General features: G+C 54.3%; 2 protein-coding genes across 2 annotated transcripts in view; one reads left to right on the forward strand and one right to left on the reverse strand.

The window, feature by feature from the left end:
- The window catches only part of SLC4A2 (solute carrier family 4 member 2), a 30,034-nt gene extending 14,866 nt beyond the window's left edge, over positions 1-15,168 (forward strand). The window contains exons 6-23 of the mRNA XM_081346547.1: positions 949-1,163; positions 2,646-2,782; positions 3,034-3,214; positions 4,904-5,039; positions 6,123-6,303; positions 7,362-7,485; positions 9,258-9,442; positions 9,556-9,781; positions 10,015-10,236; positions 10,357-10,505; positions 10,694-10,888; positions 11,024-11,227; positions 11,378-11,467; positions 11,638-11,804; positions 11,927-12,180; positions 12,349-12,518; positions 14,242-14,415; positions 14,540-15,168. Coding sequence (XP_081202673.1) covers positions 949-1,163; positions 2,646-2,782; positions 3,034-3,214; positions 4,904-5,039; positions 6,123-6,303; positions 7,362-7,485; positions 9,258-9,442; positions 9,556-9,781; positions 10,015-10,236; positions 10,357-10,505; positions 10,694-10,888; positions 11,024-11,227; positions 11,378-11,467; positions 11,638-11,804; positions 11,927-12,180; positions 12,349-12,518; positions 14,242-14,415; positions 14,540-14,620 — 3,091 coding nt within the window. The 3' untranslated portion in view covers positions 14,621-15,168. The remainder of the gene's footprint in view (positions 1-948; positions 1,164-2,645; positions 2,783-3,033; positions 3,215-4,903; positions 5,040-6,122; positions 6,304-7,361; positions 7,486-9,257; positions 9,443-9,555; positions 9,782-10,014; positions 10,237-10,356; positions 10,506-10,693; positions 10,889-11,023; positions 11,228-11,377; positions 11,468-11,637; positions 11,805-11,926; positions 12,181-12,348; positions 12,519-14,241; positions 14,416-14,539) is intronic.
- A 743-nt stretch (positions 15,169-15,911) lies between these two features.
- On the reverse strand, positions 15,912-27,578 carry LOC308679063 (transmembrane protein 176B-like; the record flags this gene model as incomplete). Its single annotated transcript, XM_081346298.1, has 8 exons — positions 15,912-16,176; positions 16,393-16,503; positions 16,837-17,076; positions 17,163-17,216; positions 17,508-17,660; positions 19,719-19,997; positions 22,382-22,447; positions 27,381-27,578. 8 exons carry the CDS (start codon positions 27,576-27,578, stop codon positions 16,090-16,092), a joined length of 1,188 nt encoding a protein of 395 aa, XP_081202424.1. The 3' UTR covers positions 15,912-16,089.
- Positions 27,579-27,740: the final 162 nt, after the last annotated feature.

Raw genomic sequence — 27,740 nt, forward strand, 5'->3', positions numbered from 1 at the left:
CTTTCCATATTGGAGGGGGGGTGGAGCTTCAGGAGGGGGGGGCAAGAGTGCCAGGGAATCTATTCTAATCTTATTCTATTCTATTTTCTCTTCTATTTCCTATCCTATCCTATTCTATTTTGTATTCTATTCCAATTTTATTCTATTCTATTCTAATTATCTGTTCTGTTCTGTTCTATTCTATTCTATTCTATATAAATCCAAATACCGTATTTTCCGGCGTATAAGACGACTGGGCGTATAAGACGACCCCCCAACTTTTGAGATGATTTTCATGGGTTAAAAAGTCGTCTTATACGCCAGAAAATACGGTAATAAATAAATAATAAATAAATAAATATTCTATATTTGTTATTCTATTCTATTCCTATTCTATTCTATTCTATATAAATCCAAATAATAAATAAATAATAAATAAATAAATATTCTATATTTGTTATTCTATTCTATTCCTATTCTATTCTATTCTATTCTAATTCTCTATTCTATTCTATTCCATATTTTCTATTCTATTCTATATTTGTTATTCTATTCTATTCTATGTTCTACTCTATTTTATTCCACTTTCTATTCTATTCTGTTCTATTCTATTCTATATTTGTTATTCTATTCTATTCTATGTTCTACTCTATTTTATTCCATTTTCTATTCTATTCTATTCCATTTTCTATTCTATTCCAATTTTATTCTATTCTATTCTAATTCTTTCTATTCTATTCTATTCCAATTTTATTCTATTCTATTCTAATTCTTTCTATTCTCTTCTCTTCTATTCTATTCTATTCTATTCTATTCTATTCTATTCTATTCTATTCTATTCTAATTCTTTCTATTCTATTCTATTCTATTCTATTCTATTCTATTCTATTCTATTCTTGGGGAAAGGAAAGGGGGGCAAACCGGTGGTCCCGGAAGGGGCTGAGATGGGCCCGTTTTTTCCCCCCGCAGTTCCGACCTGGAGGACTCCGGGGGGGGCGAGGGGGGCGTCTCCCCACCGGGGCGCCCGCTCTCCAAGCCGCCGCCGGCCCACCGCAGCTACAACCTCCACGAACGGCGCTGCATCGGCAGCATGACGGGCATGGAGGAAGCCCGCTACCAGAAGGTGCCCACCGACGAGTCGGAGGCCCTGACCTTGGCCTCGGCTGACCTGGATTACATGAAGAGTGAGCTGGGAGGGGGGGGTGGGGGGGCGGGCGAGGGTCCCCGGGGTGGGCTGGGCACAGGAGGAGGGGGGGGTCAAAGCTGCTCCTCCAAAGCTCTAGAGGGCGGGGGGGAGGAACGAGGAACGATGGTGGGGAACCGACGTACGAGAGAAGCGGCCTGTAGCCGAGGAGGAACTTCCGGACGGCGAGGACGGTTCGCCGGTGGAACGGCGTGCCGCCAGAAATCGCGCGGGTGCTCTTATGGCTGGAGGCCGGAGAGTCCCGTTTGTCTGAGATGGTCTGGGTTCTCCTTGCTTGAGGAGGGGGGGCTGGACTAGATGACCTCTGAGGTGCCTTCCAGCTCCTATTCTAATTCTGTTGTTATTCTATTCTATTCTTTGCTGTTCTGTAAGGGTCTCCTGCTTGAGCGGTGGGTTGGACTAGATGACCTCTGAGGTCCCTTCCAACTCTTCTATTCTTAACCATTGTTCTGTAAGGGTCTCCTGCTTGAGCGGTGGGTTGGACTAGATGACCTCTGAGGTCCCTTCCAGCTCCTGTTCTTATTCTATTCTATTCTATTCTATGCTGTGCTATTCTATTCTGTTCTATTCTATTCTATTCTATTCTATTCTATTCTATTCTATTCTATTCTATTCTATTCTATTCTATTCTATTCTATTCTATTCTATTCTATTCTTAACTCTGCTGTTCTGTAAGGGTCTCCTGCTTGAGCGGGGGGTTGGACTAGATGACCTCTGAGGTCCCTTCCAAATATTCTGTTCTATTCTATTTCGTATTTGCTATTCTGTTCTATTATATTCTATTCTTAACTCTGCTGTTCTGTAAGGGTCTCCTACTTGAGTGGGGGGTTGGACTAGATGCCCTCTGAGGTCCCTTCCAATTATTCTATTCACACTGTCGTTCTGTAAGGGTCTCCTGCTTGAGTGGGGGGTTGGACTAGATGCCCTCTGAGGTCCCTTCCAATTATTCTATTCACTCTGTCGTTCTGTAAGGGTCTCCTGCTTGAGTGGTGGGTTGGACTAGATGACCTCTGAGGTTCCTTCCAACTCCTATTCTTCTATTCTATTCTATTCTATTCTATTTTATTCTATTCTTCTATTCTATTATTCTTATTCTATTCTATTCTATTCTATTCTATTCTATTCTATTCTATTCTATTCTATTCTATTCTAATTCTATTCTATTCTATTCTATTCTATTCTATTCTATTCTATTCTATTCTATTCTATTCTATTCCTATGATTTCTATTTCTACCCTCTGTCCGTGCCGATGGTGTGTGTGTGTGTGTGTGTCTGTGTGTCTGTGTGTGTCTGTGGTAACCTCAGAGCTGGAAGCTGAGTGCAGAGACCCCCCCACTCTTTGGAGCCCTGAGGGGGGGTGGGGGTCCCCGGAGCCGTTCCCAGGAAGGCCCCGTGGGGACCGGCCCATCCACGCCCCTCCTCTTTTCTGGCCCCCCTTCCCCTCCGCCCCTCCCCTTGCAGGCCACCGCTTCGAGGACGTGCCGGGCGTGCGCAGGCACCTGGTCCGGAAAGGGGCCAAAGGGCAAGTGGTCCACCTGGGCAAGGACCGGCAAGAGGCCAGCGCCCGGCTGCGCAAGCAGGACCGCAAGCCCCACGAGGTGAGGGAGGGGCGACGTGTGTGGGGGGAGGAATCCGAGTCTTTGAAGCGGGGGGGGGTTGGATATCTCGGCCGTCGGCCTGCGGATGCTGCGGGACGGGAAGGATGCTCTCCGGTTTATCCGCTCCGGACCCCGCTGGGTGAGCGGGTGGGCTTGGCGGTGCCCCCCACCCACCCCGTTTTTCCGTGCGTGGTTCTCGACACGCACACAGAGACACACGCACACACCCACACACACACCCCGGGCCGCAGGTCTTCGTGGAGCTGAACGAGCTGATCCAGGACAAGAACCAGGAGCTGCAGTGGAAGGAGACGGCCCGCTGGATCAAGTTCGAGGAGGACGTGGAGGAGGAGACGGACCGCTGGGGCAAGCCCCACGTGGCCTCCCTCTCCTTCCGAAGCCTGCTGGAGCTCCGCAGGACCCTCGCCCACGGTAGGCGGGCCGGGCCGGGGGGGGAGAGAGCGGGCTGCCCCCCGGAAAGGAAGGGGTTCCCGGAGCGCTGGGGCGCAAGTGAGCTGGGGGTGGCGGTCGACCCTCTGGGTCCCTGCCCTTGCGGGGGGCTGGGGGGGCGGGGGTGTTCCTGGTCCGGAAACTCTGGGGTTCTCGCCCTCCCCCCCCCACTTTGACCCTCCTCGGCCTCTGGGGGTTTGCAGGGTTGCCGAGGGTGGGTGGGGCTGGGGGGAGGAGGAGGCTTTACTCCGGCGGGAGCAGGGGGGGCTGGACTGGAGGACCTCCGAGGTCCCTTCCAGCTCCTATTCCCGTTTTGGGTTCCCTTCCGTTCTATTCCAGCCTGTTTTCTATACTGTTGCTATTCTATTCTACTCTACTCTGCAATATTCTATTTTCTATTCTATTTTTTATTCTATTCTGTTTTCTGTTCTATTCTATTTTTCTTATCTATTCTACTCTATTCTATTCCATTCCATATTCTATTCTATCCTTAAAACTATTCTATTCTATTCTATTCTATTCTATTTTTTATTCTATTCCATTTTCTATTCTATATTCTATTCTATCCTTAAAACTATTCAATTCAATTCTGTTCTGTTCTATTCTATTCTGTATTTCTTGTTCTTTTCTATTCTATTCCTTATTCTATTCTGTTCTATTCTATTCCATTTTTTATTCTATTCTATTCTGCATTTTATTATTCTATTCTATTCTATTCTATTCTATTCTATTCTATTCTACTCTACTCTTTCTATTCTATTCTATTCTATTCTATTCTATTCTATTCTATTCTATTCTGCATTTTATTATTCTATTCTATTCCTTATTCTATTCCTTATTCTATTCTATTCTATTCTATTCTATTCTATTCTATTCTATTCTATTCTATTCTATTCTATTCTGCATTTTATTATTCTATTCTGCATTTTATTATTCTATTCTATTCTATTCTATTCTATTCTATTCTATTCTATTCTATTCTATTCTATTCTATTCTATTCTATTCTACTCTTTCTATTCTATTCCATTCTATTCTATTCTATTCTATTCTATTCTATTCTATTCTATTCTATTCTATTCTATTCTATTCTATTCTATTCTGCATTTTATTATTCTATTCTATTCCTTATTCTATTCCTTATTCTATTCTATTCTAATTCATTCTCACCTGAATGAGGAGGAGGGAAGGAAGGAAGGCAAACGGGGGGGGGGGGAAGGGGAGGGGGTGGGCAGGACGCGGGGGGGCGAGGGGGGGCTTCCCTGAGAAAACGGGTTCCTTCTGTCTGGGCTGATAAGAGGAGAGCCGAGGCAGGTCCTGGGGAGGGCGGGGGGCGCCCTGGAATCAGGGCTGGGGAGGCGGAGGGAAAGCCGAGCCCTCCCGCCCGGTGTGCACGAGGGTGAATTCCCAAAGGGAAACCGAGGCTGGCAATGGAGCAGAGAGCGTCCCCTAGTCGTTGAACCGGTCCCATATCCGAGAAGGGAGGACGCCCGCCTCGGTGGAGGGAGCAGGAGCAGCCGACGTGGGGTGGACCCTACTGCCGTGTGTGTGTGTGTGTGTGTGTGTGTGTGTGTGTGTGTGTGTGTGTGTGTGTGTTTTTCCCACGGTTCTCGCCCCTCAGGGCTGCTTGACAGTGCCCCCTCCCTCCCTCCCTCCCTCCTCTCCCCCTGCAGGTGCCGTCCTCCTCGACCTGGACCAGAAGACGCTGCCGGGGGTGGCCCACCAGGTGGTGGAGCAGATGATCATCTCGGACCAGATCCGTGCCGAGGACCGGGCCAACGTGCTGCGGGCGCTGCTGCTTAAGCACAGGTGTGCGGGTCCGGGTGGAGTCCCCCTCCCCCCTGGGGCCAAAGGAGAGAGGGAGGCAGGGAAAGTCACACAGACACGGGCGCACGCACGCACCTCTCCGTCGCCCAGCCGAAAGACCCCCGGAGTGCCAGGATCGCCCGTCCGGCCTGCTAGCTTCCCCCAAACCCCTCTCCCTCCGGCTCTGCCAGGGGGACGCCCAAGGCAGAGCTTGATGCTCAGGTGTTCTCTCTCTCCCTCTCTCTCCCTCTTCCCTCCCTCTCTCCCTCTCCTCTCTCTCTTTCTCCCTCTCCTTTCCTCTCCTCTCTTCCTCTCTCCCTTTTTCTCCCTCTCCTTTCCTCTCCTCTCTCTCTCCTCTCCCTCTCTCTTCCTCTTTCTCTCTTCTCCTCTTTCTCTTTCTCTCTCCCTCTCCCTCCCTCTCTCCCTCTCTCCTCTCCCTCTCTCCCTCCCTCTCCTACTCTCTCTCTCTCCTCTCCCTCTTCCCTCTCTCCCTCCCTCACTCTCCTCTCTCCCTTTCTTCTCCCTCTCTCTCTCCCTTTCTCCCTCTCCTTTCCTCTCTCTCTCCCTCTCCTCTCTCTCTTCCTCTTTCTCTCTCCCTCTCTCCTACTCTCCCTCTCTCTCATCTCCCTCTTCCCCCTCTCCTACTCTCTCCTCTCCTTCTTTCCCTCCCTCCTCTCTCCCTCTCTCTCTCCTTCTCTCTCCATCTCTCTCTCTTCCTCTCCTCTCCCTCTCTCCCTTTCTCCCTCTCCTTTCCTCTCCTCTCTTCCTTTTTCTCCCTCTCCTTTCCTTTCCTCTCTCTCTCCCTCTCCCTCCCTCTCCTCTCCATCTCTCTCTACCTCTCCCTCCCTTTCCCTCTCTCCCTCCCTCTCCTCTCCTCTCCTCTCCTCTCTCTCTTCCTCTTCTCTCTCCCTCTCTCCTACTCTCCCTCTCTCTCATCTCCCTCTTCCCCCTCTCCTACTCTCTCTTTTCCCTCTTTCCCTCCCTCTCCTCTCTCCCTCTCTCTCTCCTTCTCTCTCCCTCTCTCTCTCCCTCTCCTCTCCTCTCCCTCTCTTTCTTCCTCTGTCTCTCCCTCTCTGTGTCCCGCAGCCACCCCTGTGACGAGAAAGAGTTCTCCTTCCCTCGCAATATCTCGGCCGGCTCTCTCGGCTCTCTCTTGAGCCACCATCACAGCGCCAACCACGTGGGAGACAGCAGCGAGCCCACCGTCACCGATCCACTCATTGGCCCTGTGGGTGAGCATGAGACGCGGGTGGACGTTGAGAAGGAGGTGAGCTTGCGCAGAGACCCCCTCCGCCTGCTCCAAGGGCAGCCGAGGGGCCCGGACCCTCTGGGTGAGGAAGACACACACACACACACACACACACACACATATACAAACCGTGAGAAAAGGAGAGGGAGGAAGGAGAGAAAGTGCTGGGGCCAGGCGTGGGAGCCGGCCCTCTAGGCGGTGGGAGTTAGCCTGAAGGAGCCGGCGATGAGAGGCCATCCCATCAGGAGTTGAATGGAGCGGACCCGAGTTCAAGTCCGCTGCCCGCCGCAGACGGCAACTCTCTGGACCAAATGAACTGCACTGATAGAATGTTTGTAGCTCAGGGCAGATTTATACGCTCCTCCGTGCTGTCTGAGGTTGGGTGGTGTCCTTGCAGACGTCTCCCGACCCGAGTAGGGAAGGTCACCGGGGTTCGAAGGGAGGGGGGTTTGCAGAGGAGGAGGAGGACTGTGGCCCATCAGGCACCCCCGGCCACCATACATGGTCAGGGACGCACACACCCCGTCAGCTCCCGTGACCGCATTCATGCCATTCCACGGTCACGTGACCGCATCTTGTGATGGTCGTCTTCTTTTTTTCTCGGTTTCTGACACGGTTTTTTTTGGCCAGTTTCTGGTAAAAAAAAACCAACCGCTTACTTCAGGTCATGTGGGTGGGCTCAACTTACAACCCCAACAACCTTCGGCCGTAATTCCACGGTCAATTACAATTCTAAGCCGAGGGCTGCCTGCGATGGGGATTAAGGGACTGAGGCCCGGGGAGGCCCAAGAGCCAACTCGGGGGACGCTGCGGAGTGGGGTGGTTTCCCTCGCTCTCGTGCAGATGGTTGTGGCTTCTCCTTGCCGTGCGGCTTCGTTTCAAGAGGGGAGGGGGAGTTCACAGACCCCTCTCGGGCCCCCACCACCCCTGCCCCGGTCCCCTCTACGGGCTTCCCTACTGGAAGGGAATTAGGTTTGGGGGGGCTGGAGGAGAGTCAAGGGGCGTCAGGGAGGGGGCTTTTGCGGGACGTCCAGCCACCAACGGATCCCGCATCCCATCCTCCCCGACCCCCGTAGACCCTGCAGAAGGAGGTGGCCTCCCCTGTTCTGTCCGGCACCATCACCCGATCCAAGTCGAAGCATGAATTGAAGTTGCTGGAGAAGATCCCGGACAACGCCGAAGCCACGGTGGTGCTTGTGGGTAAGAAAACGGGGCGGGGGGGGCGGGGGAGATGACAATAACCATCACTGGGAGAGGGACATCGGAGTTCTAGTAGTGGACGATCCCTGAAACGGGAGCCGGCCGGGTGCAGCAGCAACGGAAAAGGCTAACGAGATCCTGGGTCGTGTAAACTGAGGCATAGACCCCAAATCGGGTGAAGTTACGAGCACCACTTTGTAAAGCCTTAGTAAGGCCAGACCTGGAATACGTGGTCGGTCCCCACGTCACCAAAAAGAGGTTGAGGCTTTGGGAAAAGGGCAGAGAAGAGCAACTAAGATAATAATAATAATAACAACAACAACAACATTTGAAAAACGTTGAAGGAAAATGTGATAACAACTTGACATGGGCATGGCTTAAGATGGGAACCATCAAGAAAGAAACGGAAGGCTTAATACTGGCTACTCAAGAACAAGCACTACAAACTAATGCCATGAAAGCGAAGATACAAAAATCCACTGACAATCCAAATTGCCGACTTTGCAACGACAAAGTTGAAACTGTGTCACATTTAATATGTGAGTGGAGCAAAATCGCGCAAACCGATTACAAAGCTAGACATGACCGAGTTGCTAAACTAATCCACTGGGCATTGTGTAAAAAAAAATACAACTTGCCTGTGTCCGAAAAGTCGTGGGAACATAGGGTGGAAAAAGTTGTCGAGAATGAGAGGGTGAAGATCTCGTGGGACTTCCGAATACAGACAGATCCCCATTAGGAACACAACACGCCGGATATCGCAGTCGTAGAGAACCGAAGCGTACAGTTGATTGATATCGCTGTACCGGGAGATACCAGTATTGGGGGGGCTGCCGCAAAGAAGAGGAGGGGGGGCACTTATTCTCCAAAGCCCCAGAGGGCAGGACGAGAAAGGACTGATGGAAACTCATCAAGGAGTGAAGCCACCTGGAACGAAGGATAAACTTCCTGACAGTTAGAACAATTAGCCAGTGGAACTGCCCGCCACCAGAAATTCACCAGTGGAGGCTTCCAGGAAGAGAACGGACAGCCATTGGCCTGAAATGGGGTAGCTAGGGATTCCTGACTGAGCAGGGGGTTGGACTAGATGACCTCCGAGGTCCCTTCCCAACTCTGTGATTCTGTAAGGGTCACCTGCTCGAGGAGGGGGTTGGACTACATGACCTCCAAGGTCCCTTCCAACTCTGTCATTCTGTAAGGGTCTCTTGCTCAAACAGAGGGGTGGATTACATGACCTCCGATATCCCTTCCAACTGTGATTCTAGGATTTTGTAAGAGTCTCCTGCCTGAGCAGGGTGTCGGACTAGTTGACCCCTGAGGTCCCTTCCTACTCGTGATATTCTATGATTCTGAAAGGGGTCTCCTGCTCGAGCAGGGGTTGGATTAGATGACCTCTGAGGTCCCTTCCAACTCTGTCGTTCTGTAATTCTGTAAGCGTCTCCTAACTGAGCAGGGGGTTGGACTACATGACCTCTGAGGTCCCTTCCACCTCTGTGATTCTATGATTCTCTAAGGGTCTTCTGCTCGAGTAGGGGGTTGGGCTAGATGACCTCCACGGTTCCTTCCAACTCTTATTCTAGGATTCTGTAAGGGTCTCCGGCCTGAGCAGGGGGTTGGACTAGATGACCTCCAAGGTGCCTTCCAACCCTGTGATTCTTTTAGTCCGACTGGGCCCTCTAGCCCTGGAGAGGCCTTGGGGGGGAAGGGGGGGGTCAGGCCCGGACAGAGGCCTCACTCCCGTCCTCCTCCCGCCCCCCGCCCCCCTTTGGCAGGCTGTGTGCAGTTCCTGGACCAGCCCACCATGGCCTTCGTGCGATTGCACGAGGCGGCCCATCTGGAGGCGGTGCTGGAGGTCCCGGTCCCGGTCCGCTTCCTCTTCGTGCTGCTGGGCCCCAGCAGCGCCAACATGGACTACCACGAGATCGGTCGCTCCATCTCCACCCTCATGTCTGACAAGGTAGGCTCCCGGACTGCGGTGTTGCGCTCCTGCGGAGGGTCCTGCCGGAAGGACCCTCAGCCTCCAACCTGACTCCCCCACCCCCACCCCCGTCTCGTGCTTGTCGCACCCAGCAATTCCACGAGGCGGCCTACCTGGCCGACGACCGGCAGGACCTCCTCCAGGCCATCAACGAGTTCCTGGACTGCAGCGTGGTGCTGCCTCCCTCGGAGGTGCAGGGCGATGAGCTGCTGCGGAGCGTGGCCCACTTCCAGCGGGAGATGCTGCGGCGAAGGGAGGAGCAGGAACGGCGGCTGCTGGCCGGGTCCGCCCTGGAGCCCAAGTCGCCGGAGGAGAAAGGTAGGCCAGGAGGGGGCCGCGGAGTCCCCATCCCCCGCCGCCCTGCGGCGGACCCTCGCTTCGGCCTAATGCTAGAAGTGAAATGGCAAGTGCTGATTGGCCCGTATTTTCTCACCCTACACGTACACGACCCTCTTGCAAAGTGGGCTCTTTGTTACCACGGTGAGGTGGGATGTGGGGTGCTGACGGATAACCCTCCCTCCCCTGATTCCCCTTTGCACACACACCCCCAGCCCTGCTGAAGCTGAAGGTGGAGGAGGAGGAAGACGAGTTGGAGGCCGACCCTCTTCAACGCACCGGCCGACCCTTTGGGGGGCTCGTCCGGGACGTCCGTCGACGTTACCCCAAGTACCTCAGCGATTTCCGGGATGCCCTGGACCCCCAGTGCCTGGCGGCCGTCATCTTCATCTACTTCGCTGCCCTCTCGCCCGCCATCACTTTTGGGGGGCTGCTGGGTGAGCAAGGAGAGGGGGGGCAGCTTCTGTGGTCCTGGGACGGGCGGGCTTAAGGGCCGCAAGGGAGCCGGGGCCCAGGGGCCCCCAATGAGCCTGCACTTCCCCCACCATCTCTTCCAGGCGAGAAGACCAATGGTCTGATTGGGGTTTCGGAGCTGATCATCTCCACGGCCATCCAGGGGGTCTTCTTCTGCCTCCTGGGGGCTCAGCCACTGCTGATCATCGGCTTCTCAGGGCCCCTCCTGGTCTTCGAGGAAGCCTTTTTCACGGTGAGTTTGGGGGAGGGGGCGCCCAGATTACCTGGTCTGCCAGCAGAGGAACATCCTCTCAGCCGCCGCCCCTCCGCCACATCGCCGAAATCGGAGGCGGGAGGGCTCCGGGGCTCCTCTCGGCCTCTTGGGAGCAGGACCCTTTGGCCCTCAGGCCGCTGAGTCTTTGTCCGTCCGCCCGCGGGCAGTTCTGCACCTCGCACGGCCTGGACTACCTGGTGGGCCGGGTCTGGATCGGCTTCTGGCTCGTCCTGATCGTGCTAGCCATCGTGGCCTTTGAGGGCAGCTTCCTGGTGCGCTTCGTCTCCCGCTTCACCCAGGAGATCTTCGCCTTCCTCATCTCCCTCATCTTCATCTACGAGACCTTCTTCAAGCTCATCAAGGTGACCGGAGCGGGCGGGGGAAAATCCAGCCGTCGGGCCGGAAAGAAGGCGGGGACCTCAGCGAGGAGGCCCGGGATGTTTCTGCCCTGGGTGGTCCCCTGAACCTTGGCCCCTTCTCCTCCTCCTTCCGGGCAGATCTTCGAGGCGCACCCGCTGCACGGCTGTGGGAATGGCACCAGCAGCCTTCCAGAGCCGGAGAACAGGACGGTCATCCGCAACCCTTCGGAAATGACCGGCCAGCCCAATACGGCCCTCCTCTCCCTGGTTCTGATGGCCGGCACTTTCTTCATCGCCTTCTTCCTGCGCAAGTTCAAGAACAGCCGCTTCTTCCCCGGCCGGGTGCGTGGCCCTCCGCCGGGGGTCCCGGATGTGTGTGGGTGGGGAAAGGTTCTGGGGGAGACCCTCGGCAAACGGGGCAGGAGGCAGGACACGTCTGTGCAGGCTCAGAGGGAGAGGAGTCCCCAGGGCTGAGCAGGTCTCTCCGGGCAGGTCCGGCGGGTGATCGGAGATTTTGGGGTGCCCATCGCCATCCTCATTATGGTCCTGGTGGATTCCAGCATCCAGGACACTTACACTCAGGTAGGAGTGGGTGCCGGGGTTTCCTTCGGGCTCCCTGCGACGGTGGTCCAGCCATGCAGCCCCCTGCCCACTAATACCCTCTGCCCGTCCCTTGACCCGCGCCCGCTGGCCCCTTCTGCTTTTATTCAGCCCCTCCCACCCAGCTCTTTTCTCCTGCCTTCCCTCTCCAGAAACTGTCGGTGCCCAGCGGCTTCTCAGTCACGTCCCCCAGCCAGCGAGGCTGGGTGATCAACCCTCTGGGCGGTAGCGAGGGCTTCCCGGTGTGGATGATGGTGGCCAGTGTCCTGCCGGCTGTTCTGGTTTTCATTCTCATCTTCATGGAGACGCAGATCACCACGTGAGTCTGGCTGGCTGGGGCTCCTCTTCCTGCCTCCCCTGCCCCGCCCTCCCCCGTGCTGCCTTTGGGGTGCGCACGGAGGGGAGCCTCCCTCCCCATCACTCCCCCCCTTCTGCCCCCAGGCTGATCATCAGTAAGAAGGAGCGGAAGTTGCAGAAGGGCTCCGGCTTCCACCTCGACCTGCTGCTGATCGTGGCCATGGGCGGCTTCTGCGCCCTCTTTGGACTGCCGTGGCTGGCGGCCGCCACGGTGCGCTCAGTCACCCACGCCAATGCGCTCACCGTCATGAGCAAGGCTGTGGCACCGGGGGACAAGCCCAAAATCCAGGAGGTGAAGGAGCAGCGGGTCACCGGGCTGCTGGTGGCCATCCTCGTGGGTGAGTCGCTCCGCTGCCCCATTCGTTGCTGGGAGGTGGACCGATGCAGCCGGCTGCTCTCCCTGCTGTCTGCACGGCCTCCCTCCTTCCCTCCAGCTGCTGGATTCGGAAGGAGGGCGGCTAGAGGGCTGAGTGGATGTCCTTCCTCCCCACCCCCACCACCCCCAGGCTTGTCCATCGTGATTGGGGACCTGCTGCGCAGGATTCCGCTGGCGGTGCTCTTCGGCATCTTCCTCTACATGGGTGTCACCTCGCTGAACGGGATCCAGTTCTACGAGCGCCTTCACCTGCTGCTCATGCCCCCCAAGCACCACCCAGACGTGCCCTACGTCAAGAAGGTCCGGGCGCAGGAGTTGGGAGGGGGAGGCGTGTGGGTCCTTCGGATCCGGCTATAGGGACCGCCTGCTTTTCTTTTGGTCTGGTTTGAGTCAGCCTACCCGACTTTTCTAGGGCCTGCTTCTTTGCCTTTCGCGGCCCCTTTTTTGCAGCCAAAACTGGTTATCTGGAGTTTGAGCCACCTCCTCTTTCGTTATGGACACCCCACTTTTGTTTCGTGGCTGATCTGGACACCACCACCACCACCCCCACAGCTGCCCTTGTCACAGGCCCTTTGACATATCCCCGGGCCGGCACCCCCCCCCATCCCCCCAGCTCCCCCAGAGCACACACAACCACAGGGAGGTCTCTTGGCTGCACAGAGCCCACTACTCGCCCCTTACTAATCTGCTCTTCTCTCCTCCTGCTCCTTGGCGAGCGGCAATCCTCGACTTGCAACAGTTTATTTAAGTTCAAAGTTACGACAGGACGTGTGTCCATTTTTCACACGGTACCGAAAACACGACTTTTGACCCGTTTTTCATGCTTGCAACCGTTGCCCCATTCCCCACGGTTATGCGAGCAAAACTCAGGCGCTTGGACAACTGACTCGTATTCACGACGGTCGCAGTTTTCCTCGGGTTGTGTGCTCCCCTTTTGCTACTTTCTGACAAGCAAAGTCCGGGTGGGGGAGGGGCGGATTCACCTCACAACCGGGTGACTAAACAACTGCGGCGAGGAAGGTGGTATAATGGGGCCAAAGTCCCTTGACAAATGTTTCACTTAGCGACGGCAATTTGGGGCCGAATTGTGCTCGCAAGAGGCGAGGACTGCCTGGGCATGAGTCCGACTGTTTGAGGAGACGGACTCTTCCTGTCACGCTGCTCCAGGCTGCTTTACGTGCAGAAACCCACACTCGCACCCCAGCTGGCTCTCGGCTCAACTTTTATAGCCGAGAGTTGCTGTGCTGGTTATGTGTTTGTGTGTGTGCGCGGTTGCGTGCACGCACCTGCACATACAATCCTAAAGGAGATAGAGCGGCGGCGGCAGCAACACAGGCAGTGGCCATTTTGTAGCCGGTCTGTGTCCTCTAACGGCTGGGAAACCGGCTGTGGTTGCTGGGCGGTACGGTTGGTGGCCTGGCCAAAGGAGGGGGCACTGGGGAGTGGCACGCAAGCAACCTCATCAGAAGCCAGGCGGAGGGGGGTACGCTTTAGGAATGGCCCCTTCTCCACAGCCTGTAGCTCCCCATAGGTCTTTCCCGCCAGTCTCCCCTCCCTGAACCCAGACTGTCCATGGACCATGCGGGGTTTGCAAGGAGGGAAAGTGTCTTTTCCAGCCCGGTTGTGCTCTTCGCACACCCTCAAAAGCAGATCTGTCAAACTCGCCACGTCGCATGACACCATGCGGCGTACTGGAATGTCTTTCCCGTTGCCGGCAACAGGGCAGGCGCGGTTACCTCGGGACGCATCCGGCCCGTGGGCTGGCCGTTTGACACCCCTGCTTAAAAGGAATCCAATGCCCTCGTTTGGTGTGCCATTTTCTGTCCTGTGTGTATGTGCGTGTGTGTGTGTATGTCCTTGTGTGATGTCACAGGTGTTGCCGCCTACTCCTTCCTACCGACGGGCTCCCGATCTAGACTTGCTGCTTCCCAGGGGTGACATCGGGGTAGTTAAGGGGTGGGCAGGGCCTCGGCGCAACGGATGAGGCGGCCCGCCCGGAACTTCCCACCTTTTCCCTCCTCAGGTGCGCACGATGCGCATGCACCTCTTCACGCTCCTGCAGCTGGCCTGCCTGGCCGTGCTCTGGGCTGTCATGTCCACCGTGGCCTCGCTGGCCTTCCCCTTCATCCTCATCTTGACCGTGCCACTCCGCTTGTGCCTACTCAGCCGCATCTTCACCGAGCGGGAGATGAAGTGTGTAAGTTTGGGGAGGAGGGGCAGAGGTGTGGGGGGGGTGTGGGAGAGGAGGCCGGGGCAGGTCCCGGTCCTGGAGGGTCCCAAGCCCACCACCTGTGCGGGCCCTGTCCCTCTCTCGTCTGCAGCTGGACGCCGCCGAGGCCGAACCCATCCTGGACGAGAGGGAAGGCGTGGACGAGTACAACGAGATGCCCATGCCGGTGTGAGGCGAAGGCCTGAAAAGCTTGGGAGGGGAGGCGAGAGCTGGACCCCCCCTCCTCCTCTCACCCCAGTGCCTTTGCGTGTCAGTCGGGGAGGAGGGGCCAGCTGCGAGCCCCTCCGGACCGCCGGCGCGGGGTCTGTCTGCGGAGCCCCGCCTTCCCGCCGTCCATCCAAGAGCTTACGCACACCCGTCAATTCTATGCACCAGCCGGAGGGGGGGGCAGAAAGGCACGACCCCTCCGGGAAGGACCCATCGGTGCCTACCCAAAGGCCACGGCTGCGTTTAGGAGGGTGCCGATCCGCGGCTTCGTCAGAGTCGGGGCCGAAGGCAGCGAGGCAGGACCGGGGCCCGGCGGGTTTGAGCCTCGCCAGTCTCCCCGCCCCCGCCTTCAGGACAAGGAGAGTCAGCAGCAAGCATCTGGGGGGGGCTTTCCTGGGGCAGGATGCTGCCCCCCCCCTTTTTAATCGACCGGGCCACGCTGAAATTGCGCTCCGAGGAGGAGGAGGAGGAGGGAAGCAGGGAACGGGGTGTCGGATAATAAAGAAAGAGGGCTCCTGCCTGGACGTCTGGCCGGTTTTGTACGAGGGTGGGGGGGGCTTTCCTCTCGGTTAGAGGCGACCTCGGCTGGGGCCCAGGAGAAGGCTAGAATAGAGGGGGACACACACACACAGGTTTCCCCTGCTGTCTTGGTTTCTGCTCTGCTGCCATTTTGCTCCCCTAAATGCCTGCGCCCCCCCCCCCCCGTTCTCTCCATCCCCAGGAGAGCAGCTGCCACAGGGAGGTCCCAGAGTTGATGATGATGATAATAATTGGAAGGGACCTTGGAGGTCATCCAGTCCAACCCCTCTGCTCGAGCAGGAGACCCTTACAGAATCAAAGAATGGCAGAGTTGGAAGGGACCTCGGAGGTCATCTAGTCCAACCCCCTGCTCGAGCAGGAGACCCTTACAGAATCACAGAATGACAAGAGTTGGGAAGGGACCTCGGAGGTCATCTAGTCCAACCCCTCATGCTTGAGCAGGAGACCCTTACAGAATCACAGAATGACAAGAGTTGGGAAGGGACCTCGGAGGTCATCTAGTCCAACCCCCTGCTCAGCTACCTTGTCCATCCCCATCTGCCTCTGGGCACAGAGCCCGGGCAGTCCATCGGGCAAGGCCTCCTGAGGACCGGAGAGTGGGGGGGGTAGGGGGGGTCCAGGCATGGTGCCCCCACCCCTGCTCCTTTCTGCCATCGGGAGAAGCACCCAGTCAAGACAGGTCCCCCATGGGCGCCATGACCCAAAAGGAGCCCAAATTCCAGAAAAGCCACTTTTTATTAACTGGCGTCGCTTGGCGGGAGAAGCGAGGAGTAACCGGGGAGAATCCCAAGGTGGGGAGCTGCTGCCGGGAAGCGCCGGGCTTCTTTCTTAAGCTGCTCTTAGAGAAAGCTCTATGGTCTGTGGGTGGAGGGGGGGGTCTTCCCTCCGTGCCCCTCAGGCTGGCTCCTGTTCTTTGCCTGGCTCTTTGGGCGCCGGACAGTCGTCTGGGTCATCCTCAGCCACACAGTCCTGCCTGCCCCCCTGCGAGAAAAAACAAAAGAGCGGCTTGCAGCGGCTTCCAAGGGTCAGCGAGGCCCCCCCCCCGCTTACTCCCCCCCCCCGAGAAGGGGAGATCCTGAATTTTTTTGGGAAGCTGAGCGAGGAAGTGCGACAATTTCTGGAGTACCCGGAGCGACAAGAGCATCCGGGGACCCTGGTCAGGGGCAAACCCCGCAGGGCTGCCTTCCCGCCACGTACCCAGAAGGAGCAGCACAGGCGGCGCAGGCCGTGTCCGAAGCAGAAGAGGGCGATGGCCAGGGCGGCGACATGCAGGATCAGCAGGAGGATCTGGGTGGCGCTCCACATGCGCTGGGGAAAAACGGGGGGGGGGCTGGAATCGGCAAGAGGCCGGGCATTGCCCACCCGTACCAGCTGCCGTGCTTTCTTTGCACCATCCGGGACTCCGTGGGGAGGGCGGAGGAGGGTATGGGAAGGGGGGGTGATGCCTATCTGTGAGGACCAGGGAGTACCTCCTCCCAGGGGCTGTACCCCTGAAGCCACCTGAGGACAGGTAAGCCCTCCTTGCCCTTTAGCCTGATGGACAGACTGAGGGAAGCCAATATGTCAAAGGTCCCGTCCTGGGATTGCCGTCTTCTCAGGGGCGCCGCTGCCCGCCTCCCCCTCTGTCGAAGACCCACTCACCACGAACCGCCAGAAAACCTCCTGGCAACGTCCGGCCCGCTCTCGGTCCCTCTCGTTGTCGTACGGAGGGCTGGTGGTCAATTGCCATGAGCGGTAACCCTGGTCCTCTGCTTGGTGCTTGCAGAGCTTCGCCACGAAGTAGGGTTTGTGGCTCAGGGGCCCGATGTCCGTCAGGCCCAGCGTGAAGGCCACCGAGCCGGCCACGAAGCTGGCCAGGTTGAGGAAGGCAGCCAGGTGGACCTAGGAGGCGAGGCGGGGGCAGGGGTGAGAACGGGCGCCGGGGGTCCTTTGGCGGCAGCTCGCGGAACGGGGCCCTCCCCGCTTACCCAGTAGCCGCGGCGTCGCGCACCCACCACCGAGGAGGTGCCGGAGAAGATGAACTGCAGAGGGAGGGAAACAGACGGGTGAGGGGGGGGTGGTCCGGCAGGAAGGAAGCCCCCAACCGAGAGGTCTGGACACCACCACCCCCCTCTCGTGTGCTGGACAGTCTACGGGGGACGTCGGCCAGGCGGTAGTCCAGCCCGCTCAAACGCACCGGGCCCTGCGGACGTTCAGCCACCCTGCCCTCTTGGCTCCGGGCCCCGGATCCTCCTTTGCGGGTTCTCGGAGAGGGGGAGGGCGGGCTGAGACCCGGAGGGGGGGGCTCCTCCTCTCCCCCCCACCCCACTCACCAGGGTGCCCATCCAGAAAGGGACTCCGTTGTAGACGGCCCGATAGTAGTAGTGGTAGTAGTAGTAGTAGTAGTAGTTGTACTCGCGTTGCAGGGCAAGGCTGAGGATCATCCCGAGGCCGATGCAGGTGGTGCCGAGCAGGATTTGGGCTGCCTGGGAGGGGGGAGGGGTGGGGAAGGAGGGCGGGGGGCAAGAGGGAACATCAGCATAGGACGCAAGCGGAGGTTAGCTGCAGACCCCGCGGGGCCCCTCCCCTCTGTGGCTGGGGAAAAAGAGGGAGGGGCACCCCCTCGGCTCTTCCCTGCCTCGGCTCCGGGTTCAAATCCCGCCCCCTCCCCCAAAAGCCTCGGAAGGTGCCAGGCTGGCCGAAGACGGGCACAGAGGTTCAGCCCACTTGGCCCGTCGGTCATCGGGAAGCGGGGCCAGAAGGGGGGGTGGGCAGACCACAAGGAGGTGCCTCTGAGCCCGTGCAGAGTGCTGGCCTCTTGGCTGAGAGGCGATTCCGGCCCTCCCTCCAGGCTGGCCGAGAGCCCGTCCGACACCCCCTTCCCTGCGCCTGCGCCCTTTCTTTCCCTCCCTTCCTTCTTTCTTTCTTTCCCTTCTTTCTTTCCTCCTTCCTTCCTTCCTTCCTTCTTTCCCTTCCTTCCTTCCTTTCCTTCCTTCTTTTTCTCTTTCCTTTCTTTCCATTTCTCTTTCTTTCCCTCCCTTCCTTCTTTCTTTCTTTCCCTTCTTTCTTTCCTCCTTCCTTCCTTCCTTCCTTCCTTCTTTCCCTTCCTTCCTTCCTTCTTTTTCTCTTTCCTTTCTTTCCATTTCTCTTTCTTTCCCTCCCTTCCTTCTTTCTTTCCCTTCTTTCTTTCCTCCTTCCTTCCTTCCTTTCCTTCCTTCTTTCCCTTCCTTCTCTTTCTTTCTTTCTTTCCATTTCTCTTTCTTTCCCTTCCTTCTTTCCCTTCTTTCTTTCTCTCCCTGCTTTCTTTCCCTTCTTTCTTTTCCTTTCCTTCCTTCTTTCTTTCTTTCCCTTCTTTCTTTCCCTTCTTTCTTTTCCTTTCTTTCTCTCCTGCTTCCTTCCTTTCCTTCCTTTCTTCTTTCCCCTCCTTCTTTTTCTCTTTCCTTTCTTTCCATTTCTCTTTCTTTCCCCTTTCTTTCTTTCTTTCTTTCTTTCTTTCTTTCTCCCTTCCTCCCTCTCCTCTTTCTTTCTTTCTTTCTTTCTTTCTTTTCTTTTTCTTTCTTTCTTTCTCCCTTCCTCCCTCTCCTCTTTCTTTCTTTTTCTTTCTTTCTTTCTTTTTCCCTTCCTCCCTCTCTTTCTTTCTTTCTTTCTTTCTTTCTCCCTTCCTCCCTCTCCTCTTTCTCTTTATTCCTTCCTTCCTTCCTTCCTTCCTTCCCCTTTCTTTCCTTTCTTTCTTGCCCGTCCTTCTTTCCTTTCCCCTTTCTCTTCTTCCTTCCTTCCTTTTTCCTTTCTTTCTTTCTTTCTTTCTTTCTTTCTTTCTTTCTTTCTCCCTTCCTCCCTCTCCTCTTTCTTTCTTTCTTTCTTTCTTTCTTTCTTTTCTTTTTCTTTCTTTCTTTCTCCCTTCCTCCCTCTCCTCTTTCTTTCTTTTTCTTTCTTTCTTTCTTTTTCCCTTCCTCCCTCTCTTTCTTTCTTTCTTTCTTTCTTTCTTTCTTTCTTTCTTTCTTTCTTTCTTTCTTTCTCCCTTCCTCCCTCTCCTCTTTCTCTTTATTCCTTCCTTCCTTCCTTCCTTCCTTCCCCTTTCTTTCCTTTCTTTCTTGCCCGTCCTTCTTTCCTTTCCCCTTTCTCTTCTTCCTTCCTTCCTTTTTCCTTTCTTTCTTTCTTTCTTTCTTTCTTTCTTTCTCTTTATTCCTTCCTTCCTTCCTTCCTTCCTTCCTTCCTTCCTTCCTTCCTCTTTCTTTCCTTTCTTTCTTGCCCGTCCTTCTTTCCTTTCCCCTTTCTCTTCTTCCTTCCTTCCTTCCTTCCTTCCTCTTTATTTCCTTTCTTTCTTGCCCGTCCTTCTTTCCTTTCCCCTTTCTCTTCTTCCTTCCTTCCTTTTTCTTTTTCCTTCCTTCCTTCCTGCACTCGTCCCTTCCCTAGCTTCCCCATCATTTTTTCTTTCAGGATTTCCGACCGCCAAAGGAATCCACCCAGCCTGGCGCTCGGGGCCCATCCTCCTCCCTCGGGGACTCCCCCCTCCCCCCTCCGATGCCCCCCTCCCCAGGCCTTACCCCCAAGACCTTCTGCTCCCCCCCAGCCAGGCGAGGGGCGCGGGGAGCCTGGCCGGCATCCTCGGCATCTTTGGCGGCTGCTTTGCGACCGGCCAGGCCCGCCACCCCCTTGCAGAGGTAGGCCAGGCCGGACTCCTGGCGGACGGTGATGTTGATGGTGGTCCTCTCGGGACCCTCCCGGGCCACCTCGGCCCCCTCCATCTTCACCACGGTGCCCGCCATGGCTTCTTCCCGGCTGCTTCTTCCCGGCCGGGCTCTGAGTTCGAGAAAGCGGTCTGGCTGCCGGGCAGAGGAGGAAGTGAAAGTCAGATGGGAAAACCCACAGGGGAAGGAGCAGGACACGGGGGGGGGGGTTTGAGGGTGGGAAGGGAGATGGCGGAGGCACCAGGTTGGGGGGGGGTACCGTGGGGGGGCACTTTCTCTGCTTTGAAGCAGCAGTCACTGGATGGGGGGCGTGGGGGGGGCGGGGAGGGTGTCCCACTGCCAAGCCAAGGATGCTCAAACACCCCACCCCCATTTTTGCCCCCCTTGCCTTTCACACACACACACACCCCAGATCGAAAGGAAGCCGGGGGGGGGGGGAAGGAGGGGGGGCTGGACTAGAAGACCTCCAAGGCCCCTTCCAACTCCTATTCTGTTCTATTCCATTCCATTCTATTCACTCTGCTGTTCTGTAAGGGCCTCCTGTTCGCACACGGGGTTGGACTAGATGACCGCTGAGGTCCCCTCCAACTATTCTATTCTATTCCCTTCCCGCCCCCACGGCTTGCCTTTGCCCTGCTAGTTTCCCCCGCCGTCCAAGCCCCCCCCCCAAAAGAAAGAAATAGGGAGGGGGAGGGACCCACTTACCGCCGCTTGAGTGGGAGGGAGCAAGAGGTGGGGCACACACACACACACACACACACACACACACACACACAGACACACACCAAAGACCCGGAGCAAAGACACAAACCCCAAAGATCCGGAGCAAAGAGGAGCGCGCGCACAGACACACACACAAAAACACAAACCCCAAAGACCCGGAGCAAAGAGGAGCCCACACCTCCCCCCAAAGACCCGGAGCAAAGAGAAGAAACACACACACACACACACACACACACACAAAAACCCCAAAGACCCGGAGCAAAGAGAACACACACACAAACCCCAAAGACCCGGAGCAAAGAGAAGAAACACACACACACACACACACACACACAAAAAAACCCCAAAGACCCGGAGCAAAGAGAACACACACACAAACCCCAAAGACCCGGAGCAAAGAGAAGAAACACACACACACACACACACACACACACACACACACACACACACCAAAGACCCGGAGCAAAGAGGAGCCCACACCTCCCCCCAAAGACCCGGAGCAAAGAGAAGAAACACACACACACACACACACACACACACACACACCAAAGACCCGGAGCAAAGAGGAGCCCACACACACCCCCCAAAGACCCGGAGCAAAGAGGAGCCCACACCTCCCCCCAAAGACCCGGAGCAAAGAGAAGAAACACACACACACACACACACACACACACACACAAAAACCCCAAAGACCCGGAGCAAAGAGAAGAAACACACACACACACACACACACACACACACCCCAAAGACCCGGAGCAAAGAGGAGCCCACACACAAACCCCAAAGACCCGGAGCAAAGAGGAGCCCACACCTCCCCCCAAAGACCCGGAGCAAAGAGAAGAAACACACACACACACACACACACACACACAAAAACCCCAAAGACCCGGAGCAAAGAGAACACACACACAAACCCCAAAGACCCGGAGCAAAGAGAAGAAACACACACACACACACACACACACAAAAACCCCAAAGACCCGGAGCAAAGAGAACACACACACAAACCCCAAAGACCCGGAGCAAAGAGAAGAAACACACACACACACACACACACACACACACACCAAAGACCCGGAGCAAAGAGGAGCCCACACCTCCCCCCAAAGACCCGGAGCAAAGAGAAGAAACACACACACACACACACACACACACACACCAAAGACCCGGAGCAAAGAGGAGCCCACACACACCCCCCAAAGACCCGGAGCAAAGAGGAGCCCACACCTCCCCCCAAAGACCCGGAGCAAAGAGAAGAAACACACACACACACACACACACACACACACAAAAACCCCAAAGACCCGGAGCAAAGAGAACACACACACAAACCCCAAAGACCCGGAGCAAAGAGAAGAAACACACACACACACACACACACACACACACCCCAAAGACCCGGAGCAAAGAGGAGCCCACACACACACCCCAAAGACCCGGAGCAAAGAGGAGCCCACACCTCCCCCCAAAGACCCGGAGCAAAGAGAAGAAACACACACACACACACACACACACAAAAACCCCAAAGACCCGGAGCAAAGAGAACACACACACAAACCCCAAAGACCCGGAGCAAAGAGAAGAAACACACACACACACACACACACACACACCAAAGACCCGGAGCAAAGAGAAGAAACACACACACACACACACACACACAAAAACCCCAAAGACCCGGAGCAAAGAGAACACACACACAAACCCCAAAGACCCGGAGCAAAGAGAAGAAACACACACACACACACACACACACACACCAAAGACCCGGAGCAAAGAGGAGCCCACAAACAAACCCCAAAGACCCGGAGCAAAGAGGAGCCGAAACGCAGCGACGTTCCGGGCTGGAGGCTGCCTCCGAACTGCGGACGGGAGAAGAAGGGGGGGGGGAACGGCTTATTTTGGGGCATCCCTCCGCCCCCCACGCGCCATTTCCCACCAAGGGCCACCGGGGGGGGGGGATGCTGCAAAGGGAACTTTCGCAACCGGGAAAGTCCTCGGGTAACCTGCGGCCACGGGAGCCGCTGAGTCCGCAGATCACCCGGGGAAAGGGCCGGGACTCGAACTCAAGACGGGGAGGGCGGTCCGACCCCCCCCCCCCCACGCCCCACCTCCCAGGCTGCGAAGAACAGGGCTGCTGCTTGGGCAGCGGGGTCAGACTAGATGACCTACGAGATCCCTTCCAACTCTGCTATTCCAGTCTATGATAAGAGGAAGATGCTTTTCTACTTCGGCCGGGGAGGATGGGCCCTGGGAGAGTAGAGCCCCTGGCCTCGGGGAGGGGTCCTGCCTCCAATGACGGCCTTGTGGAAGACAAACCCACCCACCCCCGACTCCGAAAGCGGCACAGGCCGGGACCCGGCACAGGGTTCGGGTTAAGCCCCCAGCATACGGTTTTGATACAGGTCGTCCACCACTTACAACGCTTCATTTAGTGACAGCTCGAAATTATGACGGGGCTGGGAAAAGGGACTTAGGACCTCCCCCTCTCCGCCCTTACGACCGTGGCTGCCTCCCCAGGGTCCCTGGCTCAAAATTCAGACGCCCAGCCGCCGACTCGTATTTATGATGGTCGCAGCATCCCGGGGGGGGGCAGTAGCGTGGTTTCCCCTTTTGCGACTTTCTGATGAGGGGGCAAGATTCGCTTAACGACCAGGTTAGTAACGCTGGAAGTTTTTAACGAGAGGTTGGAGAAACTCTTTGTCCTGGGGTTGGACTAGATGACCTCCAAGGTCCCTTCCAACACTGTTATTCTATTCTATTCTATTCTACTCCTATTCTATTCTATTCTATTCTATTTTCCATTCTATAATTCTATATTCTATCTATTCTATAATTCTATATTCTATTCTATTCTATTCTATAATTCTATATTCTATTCTATTCTATTCTATTCTATTCTATAATTCTATATTCTATTCTATTCTATTCTATTCTATTCTATTCTATTCTATTCTATTCTATTCTATATTCATTCTATACTATTCTATTCTATACTATTCTACATTCTATTCTATTTCTATTCTATTCTATATTCCAATCTCTACTATTCTATTCTCTATTCTGTTGTTCTATTCTATTTCTATTCAATAATAATAGTAGTAGTAGTAGTAGTAGTAGTTGGAATGAACCTTGGAGGTCATCTAGTCCAACCCCCTGCTCAGGCAGGAAACGCTACACCATTTCAGGCAAATGATTGTCCAGTCTCTTCATAGTAGTAGTAGTAGTAGTAGTAGTCGTCGTAATCATAATCATAATCATAATCATAATCATAATCATAATCATAATCATAATCATAATCATAATCATAATCATAATCATAATCATAATCATAATAATAATAAAGTTGGAAGGGACCTTGGAGGTCATTAGTCCAACCTCCTGCTTAGGCAGAAAACCCTACACCATTTGAGGCAAATGGCTGTCCAGTCTCTTCATAATAGTAATAATAGTAATAGTAGTAGTAGTAGTAGTAGTAGTAGTAATAATAAAGTTGGAAGGGACCTTGGAGGTCATCTAGTCCAACCCCCTGCTCAGGCAGGAAATGCTACACCATTTCAGGCAAATGATTGTCCAGTCTCTTCATAGTAGTAGTAGTAGTAGTAGTAGTAGTAGTAGTAGTCATAATAATAATAATAATAATAATAATAATAATAATAATAATAATAATAATAATAATAATAGTAATAATAATAATAATAATAATAAAAATAATAATAATAATAATAATAATAATAATAAAAAAGTTGGAAGGGACCTTGGAGGTCATTAGTCCAACCTCCTGCTTAGGCAGAAAACCCTACACCATTTGAGGCAAATGGCTGTCCAGTCTCTTCATAATAGTAATAATAGTAATAGTAGTAGTAGTAGTAGTAGTAGTAGTAGTAGTAGTAATAAAGTTGGAAGGGACCTTGGAGGTCATCTAGTCCAACCCCCTGCTCAGGCAGGAAATGCTACACCATTTCAGGCAAATGATTGTCCAGTCTCTTCATAGTAGTAGTAGTAGTAGTCGTAATCATAATAATAATCATAATAATAATAATAATAATAATAATAATAATAATAATAATAATAATAATAATAATAATAATAATAATAATAATAATAAAGTTGGAAGGGACCTTGGAGGTCATTAGTCCAACCTCCTGCTTAGGCAGAAAACCCTACACCATTTGAGGCAAATGGCTGTCCAGTCTCTTCATAATAGTAATAACAGTAATAGTAGTAGTAGTAGTAGTAGTAATAATAATAATAAAGTTGGAAGGGACCTTGGAGGTCATCTAGTCCAACCCCCTGCTCAAGCAGGAAACTTATACCATTATCCAGTCTCTTCTTAAAAACCTCCAGCGTTGGAGCATTCACGGCTTCTGGAGGCAGGTGGTTCCACTGGTTAGTTGTTCTAACTGTCAGGAAATTCCTCCTTAGTTCCAGGTTGCTTCTCTCCTTGGTTAGTTTCCATCCGTCGCTTCTTCTTCTGCCCCTTCGGGCAATTTGGAGAAGAGCTTGACTCCTTCTCCTTTGGGGCCGCCCCTGAGATACTGGAAGGCTGCCATCATGTCCCCCCTCGTCCTTCTCTTCCTTAAACTGGGCATTCCCAATTCCAGCAGCCGATCCTTGTATGTTTTCGCCTCCCGTCCCCCGATCATCTTTGTTGCTCTTCCCTGTACTTGTGATTTGGATCGCGTAACCGTGGGGGACACAGCGTGAAACAGTTGTCACTTTTTCCAGTGCACTGCCCTTTAACTTTGGTCACTAAACGAATGGTCGTTAAGTTGAGGACCAGCTGCAGAGTGCCTCTCCCCCCCCCAACCCACAGACCTTGAAATCTGGTCTGGAGGACCAGATTCTCTCCCCCCCCCCCCCGCAAAATGCAACATTTTCTCTGACATCCCAAAGGTGATTCCCCCCCCCCGAGGCAACTAGACTTTTTTCTTTGAAGAAGTTTCCCTTCTCATCCCAGAAGCTTCTTCAGCTCTGACTAACAATTATATTCTTCAGTCAGAACCAGAAGAAGCTTCTAGGATGAGAAGTGAAACATCTTCAAGGGGAAAAAAAACAAAAAAGCTCTATACTGGATTTTCGGGGCGTGGGAATGGGAAGACTTATCCTCCTTGCAGACGGCTGGTCAGTTGACTCCTTTTAGCGAGGCATTGAGGCCACTTGGAGGTTTGTCTGAGTCCTCAGGGTCCCCTGAGGCGTGCAGGGGCCTTCTTGTCTGCAGGACTTTCCTGCCCTGGGTCCCTCCTGCAGCCCAGAAGGCTCCACGGATATTTGCACCACTCAGCTGATCCCGAGGACACAGGTAAACCTCCAAGCGGCCTCAACGGCCGTCTGAAAAGACGCAAATGACCAGCGGTCTGCAAGGAGGATAAATCCTTCCATTCCCTCACCATTTGGTCAGAGCTTCTTGGATGGGAAACGTCTTCAAAGAATAATAAGAAAGTCCCACAAGAACTCAGACAAAGCTCCAAGTGGCCTCAACGGCCATCTGAAAGAAGGCAAATGACCAGCGGTCTGCAAGGAGGATAAATCCTTCCATTATCTGGTCAGAGCTGAAGAAGCTTCTCAGATGGGAAGGGAAACGTCTTCAAAGAATAATAAAAAAGTCCGATGAGGACTCAAAGACAAACCTCCAAGTGGCCTCAACGGCTGTTTGAAAGGAGGCAAATGACCAGCGTTCTCCAAGGAGTATAAATCCCGCCATTCCCCACCATCCAGTCAGAGCAGAAGAAGCTTCTTGGATGGGAAGGAAAACGTCTTCAAAGAAAAAATAAGAAAGTCCCACAAGGACTCAGACAATGCTCCAAGTGGCCTCAATGACTCTCTAATAGAAGGCAAATAACCAGCAGTCTGTAAGGAGTATAAATCCTTCCATTATCCGGTCAGAGCTAAAGAGGTTTCTTGGATGGGAAGCGAAACATCTTCAAAGAATAATACAAAAGTCCCATGAGGACTCATAGACAAACCTCCAAGTGGCCTCAACGGCTGTCTGAAAGAAGCCAAATGACCAGCGTTCTGCAAGGAGGATAAATCCTTCCGTTCCCCCACCATTCGGTCAGAGCGGAAGAAGCTTCTTGGATGGGAAGGGAAACGTCTTCAAAGAATAAGAAGAAAATCCCAGGACTCGAAGCTCCAAGTGGCCTCAACGGTTGTCTGAAAGGGGGCAAATGACCAGCGGTCTGCAAGGAGGATAAATCCTTCCATTCCCCAGAGCTTCGGGGATGACCCGGATGATGTCTCCACAGACGTTTTCTCCCATGCTCGGGAGGGAGATGGAACAAGTCCCAAATTTGGAGCCTTCCCTGGGGCCAGCCCTCTCTGTGGTCTGTTTTCTCCCCCCCCTCACCTTCAGCCACTGGCGGGACCACCACACCCCAGCCCCACCCACCCCTCACAATCTATATGGGGCAGCTCTCCGATCTTTCCAGACCGAACGAGGGCGGGCAAGCCCGATTGGCCGGCGCGACTGCCCGTTCGGCACCGCAGGAAGGGGCTGGGGGGGGAGGGCGGCCTTTGGCGACCGCCATTTTAAATAATTAATTAAAGAAATGAATGAATCAAGAAATCAATAAATAACACAAGGCACTTTTTGCGACTTCTCCCGGCCGAGGTTTTATGGAAGGCAAATTTGACCAACCGATCGTCCGTCGGCTTCCTTTAGGCCGCCGATGGAAGACTTTCCGAGGATTGTGCGAGACAGCATTTTTTTTCGAGCGGGCGGGGAAGAACAACTGAACGGCAAGGATTGGAAAAACTCGTTCCCCCCCTCAACACACACACCCGGGGTGGTTTTACACACTTGTACGCCCCCAAGCAATTTGGCTTCAGGACGCTGTCAACGGAGAGGAACTCCTCTTGTTTTGCAGCCGTCCCGTTTAGTGACCGCGACGGTGCAGAAAAGCGACGTACGGAGCGGTTCTTGCACTCGCAGTCCTCGCGCTTGTGGCCGACGCAGCGGCCGCCGGATTGTGATTCGGGGGGCTGGGAAAGCATCGCAGAGTGAGGATGGCTGCGGCGTCCGCGGCGAGGACACGCGACTTTCCCAGCTGTCTTTTGAACCGACCAGTAAAGGCAACCGACAGGGGGAGCCAGCCAGGGAAGGCGGCCTTCACGCACCAGGTCTCGCTTTCACGACCAACTCCTCGGTCCCACCTG

The sequence above is a fragment of the Vipera berus genome, assembly GCF_964194415.1.
Source record: "Vipera berus genome assembly, chromosome: Z".
Classification (NCBI taxonomy): domain Eukaryota; kingdom Metazoa; phylum Chordata; class Lepidosauria; order Squamata; family Viperidae; genus Vipera; species Vipera berus.